This window comes from Molothrus aeneus, chromosome 1 (assembly GCF_037042795.1).
Source record: "Molothrus aeneus isolate 106 chromosome 1, BPBGC_Maene_1.0, whole genome shotgun sequence".
In the NCBI taxonomy this organism is placed as follows: domain Eukaryota; kingdom Metazoa; phylum Chordata; class Aves; order Passeriformes; family Icteridae; genus Molothrus; species Molothrus aeneus.
This window is the reverse complement of record NC_089646.1, coordinates 55105451-55120431: the sequence shown is the minus strand read 5'-3', so window position 1 is coordinate 55120431 and position 14981 is coordinate 55105451. Positions and strand designations below refer to the sequence as shown.

At 38.5% G+C, this 14981-nt stretch overlaps 1 protein-coding gene across 1 annotated transcript; it reads left to right on the top strand.

Annotated features, from left to right (window-relative positions):
- Window positions 1-9: 9 nt before the first annotated feature.
- Window positions 10-13208, top strand: TRIP13 (thyroid hormone receptor interactor 13). The gene is made up of 14 exons (XM_066557451.1): window positions 10-251; window positions 402-504; window positions 2074-2239; window positions 2535-2664; window positions 4693-4748; window positions 6438-6528; window positions 7768-7840; window positions 8777-8840; window positions 9093-9179; window positions 9972-10078; window positions 10728-10881; window positions 11063-11175; window positions 12321-12390; window positions 12967-13208. Exons 2-14 carry the CDS (start codon window positions 413-415, stop codon window positions 13060-13062), a joined length of 1299 nt encoding a protein of 432 aa, XP_066413548.1. The 5' UTR covers window positions 10-251; window positions 402-412; the 3' UTR covers window positions 13063-13208.
- The last annotated feature ends 1773 nt before the right edge of the window (window positions 13209-14981 follow it).

Below are 14981 nucleotides of genomic sequence, written 5' to 3'. Positions count from 1 at the left end.
AGGGGCCGGCCCTGCCTCGCCCAGCGCGCCCTTTACAAACAGCGGCTGCTGCAGTCGGTGCCTGGTGCCTCCGGGTCGCCCGCGCTCGCGATCTCCGTCGTCCCGGTGCGTCGCTTCCAAGGCCGTGCCTGCCTGAGGTGATTCCCTGTCCCCAGCGCTGAGGCGGGTGCAGCCGCCCGCCCGCCCGTCCGTACGCGCGACCGCGCTCGCGGCGCGTCCTGAGCCTGTCGTCATCTCCTGAGGGAGGGAAGGTGCGGATCCCGATCCTGGTCCTGATCACGTACCTGGTCTTAGCGGGGGGCGGTGTGCACCTGGACGGGACACCGGGAAAGGGCCGTCCGTGCTGTGGGCGTGTAGCAGTCGCTGGAAGTCGCTTCTCTTTGGTATCGCTTTTCCCCTAGGAGCGAGAAAGATGGAAGGCGCTGCTGGAGATTTGAAGCAAGCTCTCCCAAACGTGTGTGACAGCGTTCAGATCCATGTAGAAGTTCACCAGAAGTCGAGCAGGTCTCTGATCAAAGCGTTGCTTGCTGCCACTTGTGTCTGTTTTCTCTCGGCCTCGTTCTACGCGTCTCCAAGAGCCTTCAGGACCCAGCTCTGCCTTCTCTGTGCTCTCCCGGGAGTTTCCTCACCTGTGTCTTTTCCTAAGATTGAGCAAATACACTTTGCTCAGTTTCACCTTGTGGGTCATGTCATCCAGTCTCATAGCGAAGTTGTTGGCCACGTTACGGGTTTGCCCCAGTTTATCCTTGTCTCTGTTGTGTCTATGCTGACAACTGCTCACAGTACTCCAGATGTGGTCTTACAAAGCCAGTGGATGGAAACACTGCTCTCCCTAACATCTGCAATCTTGGTAGCACAGCCTCAAAAGGTTGTTCTCATTAGTAGCAGGGGCACACTTGACTTATTGCCAGCTTGTCCACCCAGTACCCACGGGCCCTTTTCTGCAAAACAGTATGTCATTCAGTAGGCCTCTGATCTGTTCTGTTATCTGGGCAGTGGGTGGAGAGCTAAGATTTCATGTTTACCTTTGCTGAACGTCAAAAGTTTCCGGTAAGAGCATATTGCCAACCTGCAGAGAGGTCCCTCTGAACAACAGCCCCGCCCTCCAGAATACTGAAAGTTTTCCTTGTTTTGGTGATATCCATAAACTTGTTGCAGTCACTTTCAATCCCTTTGTCAAGGATGCAAAAACAGTGCTGGTCCCAATGCTAACAGCATCACACTGCCTTTCCCCACCCAAGTTACTGACAGCTCTGCTTAATCTTTGTACTAATCACAGCCCTCTGAGCTAGACAGTCCAACCCTCCTTGTCTATTTATCCAGTTCTTATCTTACTGTTTTGGATGTCTTAAGGATATGGGAGAGCACATCCGAGACATTAGAAAAATCAAAGCATAAAATACACACTGTGCTATTTTTGCCAGGCTTAACAGAGAACTGAGGATTTGCACTGGTTCTAGATGAGTGAAATTGCAAAATTAAGTTAAATCTTCAAATGGTATTCCTTTTCCTGTAGTTTTTGTCTCTTCTGGAATTCTCCCTATATTGTGTCCCCATCCTGATGTTTCAGCTGTCCTGAAAGCATAATAGAGCTTCCAAGCTAAGCTTACCAAATTCAGTCTGTAGCTTGGCTCTGAGTCTTTCTGGGTTTCCTGCTGAAACACAGATTGCATAACTGCTTTCCATTCTTGAAGTCTTCTAGCTGTCTCATTCAGTATCCCCTGATACGACCTCAGACAGAGCAAATAGTATTATTTGGATTATGTCTTTTAATGCACAAATTAAAAACAACTGTCCAGCTTGTTGCTTTTGCAGACAGACTTAATCTGACAGGTTCTTTTTTCCTGTAGAATGCTGGAGGAGGATTGAGTGGGTTTGGGATTTTTTTGTGTTAGTTGTTTTTTTAGGATTGGGGGTTTTGTTGGTTGGTTGTTTGGTTGGGTTTTTTGGTGTGTGCAAGATAGAAGCTATTTTCCGTGAAAGCCTCATGTATGAAATAATGCTTTCCAACAGTAATTCAAATTGCCTTATAAAGGTCAATGCCATAAAGTAATGATGTTTCTTTCTTGTTAGTGTGGCCAAGAAAGAAGATATTAGGATGAGTGTCTTAAAGCTGTTGAACAGACACAACATCGTGTTTGGTGATTACAAGTGGACAGAATTTGACGACCCTTTCCTTAACAACAATGTGCAGTCTGTGGCAATTGTGGACACGGACCTGAAACTGAAGGACAGACAGGTATTCCTGGTCAAGAACATGCACCTCTGTTTATGTGCCCCTGAACTAGTTGTAGGTGGACTTCTGGTACCCCAAGGGCAGAAGCAAGACAAGGTCTGTAGAATGATGTAGTATCTTAGGCTGACTAGTATAACTAGGAAAAGGTGGCAAATTTTTTTTTACTGCTTATTAAGGTCTGAAACAGAGATAGTAGGCTTCAGAGATAAATGCCAGCTGAGAACTGTAACTTTCTTTTGTTCAACTGGCTTTAAATGAGAAATATGACAGGTAACAAATCTTTTTATGTTCATTCTAGCCTATTGACCTGAGCACAAGCAGTCTTTCTCTTCATGTTTTTCATCTGAATGAAGAAGGACCAACCTCTGAAAACCTGGAGGAAGAGAATGATGATATCACTGCAGCTCACCACTGGGTGCTACCAGCAGGTACCTGTGTAGCATTTCTGGGAGCTCTAGAACAATAAAGAAAATATTGCAAAGGCTAAAATTGTTTATAGTTACCAATAAAGGTACTATTTGTATTTGTTGTTTGTCTATATAACAAATATGTTTGGAGTTTTTTCTTTAGGGAACAAATATATTTGGACTTTTTCCTTTGTGGTTTTGACTGACGTGCTGCAGATGATTCCAAAACACATCCTTTATTTCTGTAATACTTGTAGATGTGTGGAAATAACTGGTCTTGTGGTCTAAAATGTGTAGTCATAATCAGAAGCATGCAAGTTTTTAACACTGGTGGTTGCATTCCAAGTTTTTTTTAACTTGAAGATCCACAAGAAGCTTATGACTTTAAATATTCATTTTACAGAGCCCACTGCTGGCTTCCAGCCCCCATGACAGTACTGCTTTTATAAACAGTAACAAAGTAAAAGATTTAGTCTTTATCTTATGCTTTTATAAACAGTAACAAAGTAAAGAGATTTAGTCTTTATCTTCTGGAGAGGAAAAATCAGGCTTTCCTCTGTGATAGAGCCAGACCTGCCTGTTACTGTCCTGTGCTTGGGGAAATTTGATTCTCTGCCTGAAAGGAAAAGCACAAGTGTGAGCTTTAGCTCAGAGAGACAGTAATTTTGAAACATTTCCTACTCTTTCCATGTTGTGAAATGCCTTATTACATTAGTTTTCAGGAAGAATTAAATCTGATACATTGACATTATTGTCGCAGTATGCTAAAATCAGGGTGACCCAGCTCAGCGACAACAGAGGTGCAACAGACCCCCCCCCCTTTCAAGCTCTGCAGAATCCCAGCTACCAGTAGAGGTTTGGCACAGGAACAAAAAGACAGCAGCATGGGTCTTGGGGTAGAGCTGGGGTGGCTTTATTTGGTGGTAATTTCCCTTGAGTTTAGGACTCCAAACAGCCAAGACCTTGACTCGAGGTTAACAGGAGTTTTTATAACATTTGTCGGGAGGAGGGGTTTAGGGTAACAAACCAACAGGGATATGGTTGGGGGGGGTCTGAGGTGGGGTAATTCATACTTAGACCAATGAAAGAGCACCAGGGAAGGGAGTAACTTGGGTTCTAAACAATGGGGTTCCAAGTAGAGAGGGCAGGTTTGGGGAAGGATTGACACCTAGGGGGAGGAGGAGTAAGGAAGGTTCTGGGGAAAAGGGTAGGGAGAGGAGGGATTGACAACTTGGAAGGGGAGGGGTTTGAAACTTGGCAGGGAGTGGCTGGGTAACAAACGAAGGACTGACACTTAACCGAACTGAATAACAATGAGGGAGCAAGTCTAAATTTAGAAACATGAGATGCAAACCTGGGCCACTCCAAAGGCAAGGGGAGGACAACACAAAGGGATTGTAAAAAATCACAAATTAGATAGTGAGCATGCCAATAAAAACTAAAGAAAACACACTGCAGCAATTATTGCCACAATTTTGTGGTTTATAGTTGTTCAGTCTTTTATGCTTTTCTTTGCTGAAAGTTAGAAGCCAATGGCTAGGAATGATTGATAATCAAATGACAACTTTAGGCTTTTATGCATTATTCAGCTACATGGTTTTTTGGTCCTCTATATCTTGATGTTATAAAAAAAAAAGGCAAACTTGAATGATAAAATTTGCCTTAAAACCCTCCTCCTACCACTAGTTTTCATTGCTTCCTTGATGAAATGTAAGTTCATCCTCTACTGAGAATGGAAGGAATGATATTTTTCATTTCATGTTAAGAAATTAACATTAATTTATTGTCACAGATATTGGAGGAAATAGAAGCTGGGAAACTGCTGAATTTGTCTGTTAGAAAGTGGTGTTTGCATTTTGAGAAAAATTAAGTTGAAAAGTTGAAAAACTTTTTTTTTCCCCACAGATGCTTTACTTGCTTTCATATACGTGTTCTTAATTCTTCATTTTAGTTGAGCATAATTTGAAAACTGTTTTGTGCTGCAATGATGAGTTACAGGTTTCCAGATTGATTTATACTAAACAGGTATATAATATATTGCTTTTGCAGCTGAATTCCATGGCCTTTGGGAAAGTCTTATCTATGACACTGAAGTAAAATCAAATGTAAGTTGGAAATGAACAACAATTAAAATTGCTTGAGAAGAAGTAAGAGCTGAAATTAAACCTGTTTGAAGTTTGCTGCATCCTATGGAGATATGGGTGCAGGCTGGGCAGAAGGGAATGGGAGTTTAACTTTGTTTCTGGCAGCAGCTAAACAGTTAATGGACTTGGCAGTAATGTAGGCAAGCAGGGCTGCTGTTCGTGCAAATGCTTATTCAGTGATTTGACCAAAGCTGAGTGCCTTGCCACTTGAATGCTGGCAAGACATTGGAAAGAAACAAAACACTTCCATGGGGTCATTTTCTAGCTTGAAGATCCCGTGCATTCATCAGAGGTTGTGATGATAACTGCCAGAGATTGTAGAACAGTAATACGGTAATCTGAAATTTAGTAATTGTGATGCAAATAAAACCCACAAATAGTTCAATTCAGCTTCTAACTGAAGTTCTTGGACACATAATTAATTCATTAGCTTATTTGTAATACTATAGATACAGTATTTTCACTTAAGTCTTTATAACCAAATACAGAAAAGCAAAACATTCCAGTGATGGTACTTCTTAATTGATAAGGTAAAAATCAATTAATACATCCACATTTGTGTAATTTATGGAACAGTTTTCAAAGTCATCTGTGAAATGACAAGACTTTCATTAGACTTGCTGGTGTACTAAATAGCAGCAAGCTGATCACTGTTGAGTGTAAGTGTATATGGGTAGAAAGAAATGGTTGCTTTTAATGGCTAAAACTTGAACTACTACTGTAAAATTGTGATAAATCTTCCTTTAAACCATGGGAATGCCTGAGCATGTTTGGGTTCTATGGGCTCTGAAATAGTTTCTGTGAATTTTCAAAATAGCACAGTGAGAATTTTGACAAATATGTGGATTAAGTTCAGTTGTTTTTGCTGTTGTGTGATTGCTCCATCTCAAGCATGATGCACCATTGCAGGAGCACCACTGTATTGTCCCATCAACATGCAGGGATCTAAAGCTCGTTACACGTAAGAGCAACAGAAGATAATGTGGTATCAGGTGTTATAGGTAAAAGTCATTATAGATTCACACCTGAAGTTCATATTCATTTTATTGAAAGAGTTCTCTACTTCCTAATTCTAGATAATTCTAAAATGAAACTGCAGTATTTTTAGAAGCAATCATTCCAGGAAATACATGCAACTTCCATTATTTGGAGGAATGAATTAATCTACGAATTCCTTGTAGAAGCTAATACAAATGCTTCAGTAAAAAGGAAATAAATGTGACAGGAAATGTTTTGTTTGGTGTGCTGACTATAACAAACTGTACAAATGTATAGCTGTACAACACCTAAACAGGACCCAGAATTTGAGTCTTTGATTCTCTGTGCTTAGGCAGCTTGTGTTTTACAGACACACAGTACATGGGACAATGAAAAATAAAATCAATTTTCCTTCCTTGAAGCATTTAATTTATCCATTTAAAAGTTCTGGAACTCCATTTGTGCCAAGTACATGCTATTCTTATTCTTGAGGGCAGGACAGAAATGAATTCCCATCCTTTGCAGAAATAAATTTGAGTAAAGAGATGAGCTCTTTTTTTTGTTGTTGTTATGAGTATACACAATAGACATCATTAGAGATTGATTCTACTTGTGGTTGTATTTGTTATTATGACTCTAATTTGTGTCTTTCTATCTGTCCTCTTCATTTAGTTACTCGATTATGTGACGACAACATTATTATTTTCTGACAAAAATGTTGACAGCAACCTGATATCATGGAACAGAGTTGTTTTGCTGCATGGTAAAAATGATCTGTTTTAAGCCAAGTAGATTCACTGGCCAGCTGTTTATACTTTCCTTCTGGAAAGACTTGTACTGCAATCCTATGTAGTGAAATGAGGTGATATGAAAGCAGCACCTCAATAGTACAAATTTGGATGAAATGTAATGTCAGAGTCAAATCAATGTTCACATATTCTGTTTTGCATGGATTTAAATTCTAAAGCTTACAGTGCAGTGACAACTATGGATTTCTTAATTTTAAGTGATACTGTTGCATTTTTACAGAATGAACAAAAATAATGCAGATACTGAAGATACTAGGAGGCATATATTAGTTAAACTTCTATTGCAGTACTAAATTTTTTTTAGTTATAGCTTTTTAAAAACTTTGGGGAAACTGGGAAGGCAATCTGTGTTGTGTTGTTGACACTGTTCTGTTGCCAACACTTGCTAGTTTAGTTACTTTTAGTTATTTTAGTGAAGCTGAAATCTTCAGTCAGTTCTAGCTCACTGTAGAGGTTGTACCACAAACGAGATTAGCATCAACTGAATCAATTTTCTTGCAAAGTGCATCTTGGACTGATTTTGTCATCAAGACTGGTATTCAGAAATAAAAGGTCATAGTGGAAATATTTGTTTGTTGTACTTAAGTTACAACTGTCATTTTACTTCTACAATTTAGAAGCTTCTTTTTTAGATATTTTTATTTGAAAGACTTTATTTCAGACTCATACTCTGGTAATTGTGCTTGTACTTGCCTCTTTGGAGGAAGTCTTTGTGGCTCTTCCATAGGATATAAAGTCAAATCCAAAAGGTTTGTCTCAGAGTATAGTTCTCAAGATGATCTGGGTTTCCCCAAGGAAGAAATTTCTGGGAGAGTGGACAGCTGATCAAACTGATTGTGATATGTTTCTGTTTTCCATGTTAAAAGAGTGCGTTTCAGGAAGATACAAGTTTGAGCATAGCACTGATTATAGAGAATGCTGATGAGGTTTAGCCCTGCTGGGGTGATACTCTGCTTCTCTGGCTGTTGAGTGTTTTAACTTTATGGTGTCTGCATACATATAGAATCCAGCATTAGCTCTAGGATTGTAGTCAAGGAAGCAATTTTCTCAAAATACTCTAGTGTACACAATCATTATTTGTTGTGATTTTACTCTACAATTAGTGCTGTAATGAAATAAAATAGTTAAAAATCTGTTAAATGTCATTAACAATATAATGCAGACTCTGTGTAATGGATCTGATTTCAAATCAGGCCCTCCTGGAACTGGGAAAACTTCTCTCTGTAAAGCATTGGCTCAGAAGCTGACAATTCGACTGTCATACAGGTGATTTTTTTTGTTTGGAAAACTTTCACTTTAGCTTACTATACGTAGTTGTTCTTTTTCATTAGCCCAAGTATATCTCATATTTATTTTCAAGTAACTTGTACTTAGTGCTATTATATCTTCTTTTTTGTAGTGCACCAGGCTAGCAATAAAATTGATCTGCTAGACTGATTAGGATATTTTAAGGCCTTGTAAAATGTGTAAATAATTGTCCCAGGTGTGTTAAAGACATTCCAGTGGCAGTACAGTGATTTTTGCCCACTTTGTACATCAATGATTATTAAAGGGCAGAGGATCAAGGAGTATTTTGGTTTTTGTATCTTCATGTTTGATAGAGCCTGGTTTTAATAGGTAGTGGTTTTTTAAACTAATTTCTTTTGTGCTTGGATTGTCTGAATGCTGCAATCTGCAGAGGTCAGTTTGTATATCAGACAGATCATAAGAAATAGCCTAAAAGTTCATAGCAACCTAACAAATCTATATTAAAAAACCAAAGATATAAAATAAAAGGTGTAGCATAAATAATGTGTATTTGCATGATCCTACTCTAGTCCAAACTGAACATATGAAAATCATAAGCTATATAATGTGTGGTTGAGATACTTTGTCACTTCTTGCTATACTGAAGAAAATCTTACACAAAGAGAAGAATGAGGCAATTATCATGGTAAGAGTTACTTACCCTATTCTAATGAGGAAATTCTAATAGCAATTTAATATAAGAATTCTAGTTACATTTTCAGCAACATGACAAGTTCCAGCAACAAAAATAATATCAGTAAAATATGTATTATATTTTGAAAGGTAAGTAATTTAAAGTACTAATTCACAGAATTCCAGGGTCAGAACGTCAGGAATGACACTTACAGAAGTTATTGATATTTCTGATTTTTATTTAGAATGGAGTTGATACGTCTTTTTCTCTTCATACTTTAGGTATAGGTATGGACAGTTAATTGAGATAAACAGCCATAGCCTTTTCTCTAAATGGTTTTCTGAGGTATGTATTGATGTACCTAATAAAATAAGCTACATATTTTAGAAAATACACTGTAATTATTCTGTTTAGCTTGTTTCCTAAATATGTGCACCAGAGATTGTTCAGAATAATTAATATGTTTGAAAATGCTTAAAGAGAAGTTTTTTTAGAAAGTTGTTTTAAAACCCAGGCATTTACACCTTTAAATATGATAAGCCTTAGAAAGTTGTGTGGTAAGGAAATAGTCAACATATGCATATGGTGTCTTTCTAGAGCGGCAAGCTTGTAACCAAGATGTTCCAGAAGATCCAAGAGTTAGTTGATGACAGAGATGCTCTTGTATTTGTACTGATTGATGAGGTATGATTCCAATAGCATTGTTATGCATAAAATGTAGCATAGAAAGGAAATGGATGGGAAGGAGCTGCAATAGTGCTCATTCATAAAGAACAATAAAAGCACATTTATGCTATTTTGTAAGCTACATGATTGTGCAGATGAGTGAACTTTAGTCTTGACTGCTGCAGATTTGAGAGGTTTGGAAGGAACATAGTGTGACCTAGCAGGCAAATTCCAGCTGAAAATGAATTGAAACCTTTCTTGGTGGAATTTCCCTTGCTGCTGTATGTTTACATTATATTGTTTCAAACTTCAAAGTAGCCCAGATTTGTATTATTTACATTTTTTGTAAAGCTCTAAAAAATGTGAATCTGCTTCAGATCACTGTTGTTAGATTTTTTTCAAACTTGCATACAAAACTTGCAACTTAGTAAGTATGTACCTTATATAGCTTTGTCATATTGGAGTTCCTATGGGGAATCTCACTCTAAATTCAACCTATTCATTATTCTGGTGGTGTTCCATTCCTCCACCTCCAGAATTTAAAATGCAAATCAGCCTCCATTCTGCTGTCCAAAAAGGAATTTTCCTCACTACACTTTACTTCCTTGACATGCCTTTCTTTTTCCCTGGAAATTCCTACCTAACAAAAGATTTTGAAGAAGTTTTAGATAGTAGGCACAGGAATCTGAAGGTGTGTTGCATGGGTTACTTGTTTGCTGCCAGGACTCCAAAAGTGCAATCTTTTTGTTTTTCTTGGTGTTTGGTGATTTTGTTCTTGTTGTTTTGGTTGATTGGTTTGGGTTTTTGTAGGTGGAAAGCCTCACAGCAGCTCGCAGTGCCTTCAAGGCAGGCACAGAGCCTTCAGATGCTATTCGTGTGGTCAATGCTGTACTGACACAAATAGACCAGATTAAAAGGTATTGTTTGCATATTATTGCAACAGCAAAAGGTAATTGACAGCTTCAGTATTCCTATTCCTGCTAAATTTCAATTCCTACTTGGAATACTAAACCAGATTAATTAGTGAATAGTTATTCTTTGTTCATTTTGCTAATCTTGAAAAGAAATAGGAGTAATCCAACAGAATATTTTACATGTACCTGGATGGACAATCAAATCTATGGACAATATGCTTCCCCTAACGACAGAGAGAGAAAAAGGACAGAGCATCATCATGTCTGCTTGGAGAGCAGACATCAAAATTGAAATGTAAAACATGCTGATTAAAGGTTCACATTTACAATTCTTTTCATAATCTTTTTTCTGTGTGTCAGAAGCTATGCCAGTAGATTCTAGGTAGTTACCATATATCATTTCTGAAATAGAATTAGAGGAACTGTGGATACTTGGGAAACAGCTGAAGGAAAGACACTATGCATTGAAATAGTCTGGTAATACCTGGCCAAGAGCTTCAGATAATTTAGTGTAATTCCTGATTGACAAGAATGATGTGACAGTTTATTGCATAAAATTATTTGAAGCATAAGAAGGAAGGTACCAACTTGCCAGTCATAAAAGGAGATAAATCTTTTACATGTGACCTAAAAATCTATTTTTGTCTTGAAGGTATCCCAATGTAGTTATCCTGACTACTTCAAATATTACAGAGAAAATTGACATGGCCTTTGTAGACAGGGCTGACATAAAACAATACATTGGACCTCCATCTACTGCAGCAATATTTAGAATATATCTTTCTTGCCTGGAAGAACTGATGAAGGTAATACTTGAAAGCAAAACTGTAAAATGCCATATTTTAATAAATTGTGCATTTTAATCATACTTCCTAAGTAACAAAAATATGTAAATTTCATTCCTTTTCTGTATTTCCACTCTTACTGTAAAATTTAATTTTGAATGCATTTATTTTTCATACAACAGTTTGTAACTCTCGTTTCTAGTGTCAAATAATATATCCTCGACAGCAGCTTCTGACACTCAGAGAGCTTGAGATGATCGGCTTCATAGAAAATAATGTGTCGAGGTTAAGCCTTGTACTGAAAGATATCTCAAGGTAATATTCTGAAATTCTACTTTTTTCATACATACATACTGAGTTGTGGAATGATGTGTAAAAGTAACCAAATTTCCCAACAACTGGAGATCTGAAACAGCTCATTTTTTTTTTCTGTTTGGGAAAGTGCAAAAACCTTCAGGGGACAAAAAGTGGAAGCAATCACAATTTGCTAACATGTCTTAGTCTCAGATCTGGCTTGGTCTAGTACTGCTTGTGGTTTTTGCTCTGCCATTTGAAGTCCTCTTGACAAGTTGCTGGCTGGATTAGCCTTAGTTTTCAATGGATATTGGGAATTGTAATGCACTTTGGCAGAAATAGCATGTGCCTTAGGTCCTGCTAAGAAAGTGTTTTGAAATGTCTTGCCATCTGCTAGATCAGTATTCAGTGTAGAGATATAAGTGGACAGAAACAAGGGGGAGAGGAATAAAGTGTAAATAGATAGTGTTGTGGTTTGCTGAGTATGCTGGTAGAGCAAATGGTCTTTCACTGCAGCATAACAGTTCTTGAAACAATAAAAATTATATTCACAATATCAAGCAATGTTTTTTTCCAAAGTGCAGATCCCTATGGAACAAAATAATATTCATAAAGTATGCAAAGTGTGTTTTCTTTCTGTTCGTGAAGTATGCAGTCTTAACTAGTGAAGAGTGAAGTAAAAGCAAGTAAGTTTTTCCAGGCATGGAGGTTTGCATTTTATGTACACAGAGCAGTGCTTGGAGAAGATGCTAACATATACGAAGTGGGTGAGGTGAAGAAAACTGTGTAAATGGTAGGTAGAAGGAGACAGGCAGTACCCATAAGGACCAGCACTCAAACCAGTTTTTTTCCCAGTCCTTCCAAAAGTGGTTGTGTCCATACCATGCTGTGGTAGACATCCCCCCAAATTCATGAGATTGGCACAACAATGTGAAGGGCCTGATGTAAGCATTGGCAGGCAGCTGTGCCTGTGCTGCTGCTGTGTAGCCTCCCATAAGCAGAATTTGTCTGTTCACTTCCTGCTAAAAGAGCTGCAAGTGACCTACTGAATTGTCATCTGAAGTTCTTTTGGAGCAACTTAATAGAGAAACACAGAAAAAGGAAAGGCCTCCTTTTAAGAGTGGATATTTAGCATTTAAGCAGCACTTGTCTCTGTTTTACCATAGAAAAAGTGAAGGTCTTGGTGGCCGGGTCCTGAGAAAGCTTCCTTTCCTAGCACATGCACTTTATATTCAAGTAAGTTTATTATATTCAAGTGAGTTTATTCTGTTCATTATATTTTGAGTTGAGTTTGAGACAGGCAGAAAGACATCTGAACACTGCCTGAAGTGAAAGATTAGTCCAAACCTCCCTTTTAATCAAAACTGCACTTGTTTCTGCAGCTTTGTAGACCGAAACAATTATGTGTTGTCCATAATTTAGAACAGGATGAAGAAGACAGGTGGGATTGATCTGCCCAAGAGCATTCTACTTTTGCTTAAATAAATGAACATTAATATTGGTGCTCTTATAATTTCTTGCTGAAAAAAAATTCCCCAAACCACTACCGCTTTATAAATAATAATTTGTTAAAAACCTTTTTCTAAGCAAATATACAGTATACAGTATTGTGACTGAAGAGTTTGCACAGGTTGACTTTGAGTTTGCTGTGATAGCCGAATTTAAATAAACTTGCAGTTTGGTTTGTAGAATCTTGCAATTTTTGTAACGTGAAATTAAAATATTTCTCTTTTAAATACTGGGACTTGTATGTAAAATACTATGTCTGCCTATTGCCTTGGTGTGTCTAACAAAATGTTCTCTTATTTTCAGTCCCCGAGTGTCACAATGGCAACTTTTCTTCAGGCCCTTTCACTTGCAGTAGACAAACAATTTGAAGAAAAAAAGAATCTTGCAGACTGCGTGTGATATGCTGCTGTTTTGTAGTTGACTGTATTGTTATATTTTTTATACAAGTTGTGCTACTTTTATGCATTTGTAAAATGAAATGCATTTTTATGCATTTGTAAAATAAATGCATTTGTAAAATAAAATGCACCTTAAAAAACCTGGAATGCCTCATCTGGTTTTTCAAAATATTCATTAATAAACAACTAAGGAAGTTCACAGCATATTTTTTGAAACCTTTATTTCAAATGTCAATAAAAAGATTGTAAAAGTTTTTGTTTTAAGTCAGTTTCCATCTTTTGCCATTACTAAAAGTGGGCAGGCTTCTATTCCCAGTTTTTAATCACTAACTTTCTATCCATGCATCTGAAACAACAGGCATGAAACTGGGAAGAATTCAAAGTGCTCAGGGAGAGACCAGATCTTTCATACTGACATCTCTTTATCTTGATATTTAATATAAATTATTATGGGTTTTAATTACATCAGAGTCAAAAATTTAAAATCAGGTGATCATGTAATTGTATTTTGTAAAATTTGGGGGTTTTTTATGTTTTTGAAAGGATGTGAACCTCAGTGGACCATGTTTTCTCCATGAAGTATAACTACAATGTTTTATCTTTAAATGCAAATACATTTTAGTTATACTTCAGATATAACAGATAAAACATTGTAGTTATACTTCATGGAGAAAACATGGTCCACTGAGGTTCACATCCTTTCAAAAACATAAAAAAGAGAGACGGGGACTTTTTTAGAGGGTGTGTAGTGATAGGACAAGGAGGAGCAATTTTAAACTGAAAGAGGGTTGGTTTTTGCAGTAATCCGCAGGTCTCTGGGCTGTTATATGAATCCAAATCCAGCTAGCTCAGGCTCTGGCCCACACGGACTTGCATAGACAGAAATAAAAGACAAGCGCTCTTCGCCACATGGGGATGAGTATCCTGTTTATTGGCTTGGGACAGGACACTTCCCGTGGTGACGACCACCCAGGTAGAAAAGAGGGTGTGGTACCCTTGCAGTGGAGTTTTGTACCCCAGGGGATGGAGGCGGGGAAAGAGGACCGTGGCCAATGGGATTCCATTGGGGAGGGGTGAGGGGAGGGGTACCCATGGGACAGACGACCAGGTTTATAGAAAGGGGGGTGCATAGGGGAGAGACCATGTAATGAGAAAGGGGGACTAACAATCTCCGTGACATAACATACCCAGTAAAAACTTCCCATCACCCAGTGCAAAACAACAACTAAATAAACTATTTAGTGCAATACAACACCTCCACCTTTTCTATTAACTAAAATTAAAAGGAAATGTGTCGGACTATTTCTGCTGCTGATTATGAATTTGCCCACCACTCATGGTTTGCGGGCCTGTCAATTTGCTTTAGTTCCACAAACTCTGTGTGGTTGACTTCTGAGGTAGTAGAGACCAAACCGTTGATAGCCTTTAAAAGTATGCGACGTAGAATCCCAAATGCTAACATGACTAGGAAGAGAACAACAATAAACAACAAAATTGTCCTAATTATAGAGGTCCAGCACCCCAAGAATCCCCAGTCCTTGAACAGTCTGCTGAACCAGTCCTCGGATTCCTGCTTGACTCATCCGATCAGGCTTTTCACTTCTCAGAGAGCTGCGTGGACGGGTGCTTTCGATGCTAGGTTCATGCAGCACAGTCCTTCAAATTCTGGCACTCGTGTCCATGCAGCAGCAGGAGGAAATCTATGGTCGCACGATTTTGGAGTGTGGCCTGCCTGGTAATCTCCTCGTCCTCTAGGAGGGGGCTGATGGACGTGGATGTCAAGTTTGCCTGTTTGACTACCCAGCACTCTAAGTGGCCCAATTCACCTAGAGCTTTGGCTGCTGCAACCCATGGAAGGAACAAGGATACAGCAACTCCTTTTGACTTGGCCCTATGAAAGATTTCTGCATCACAGTTTGG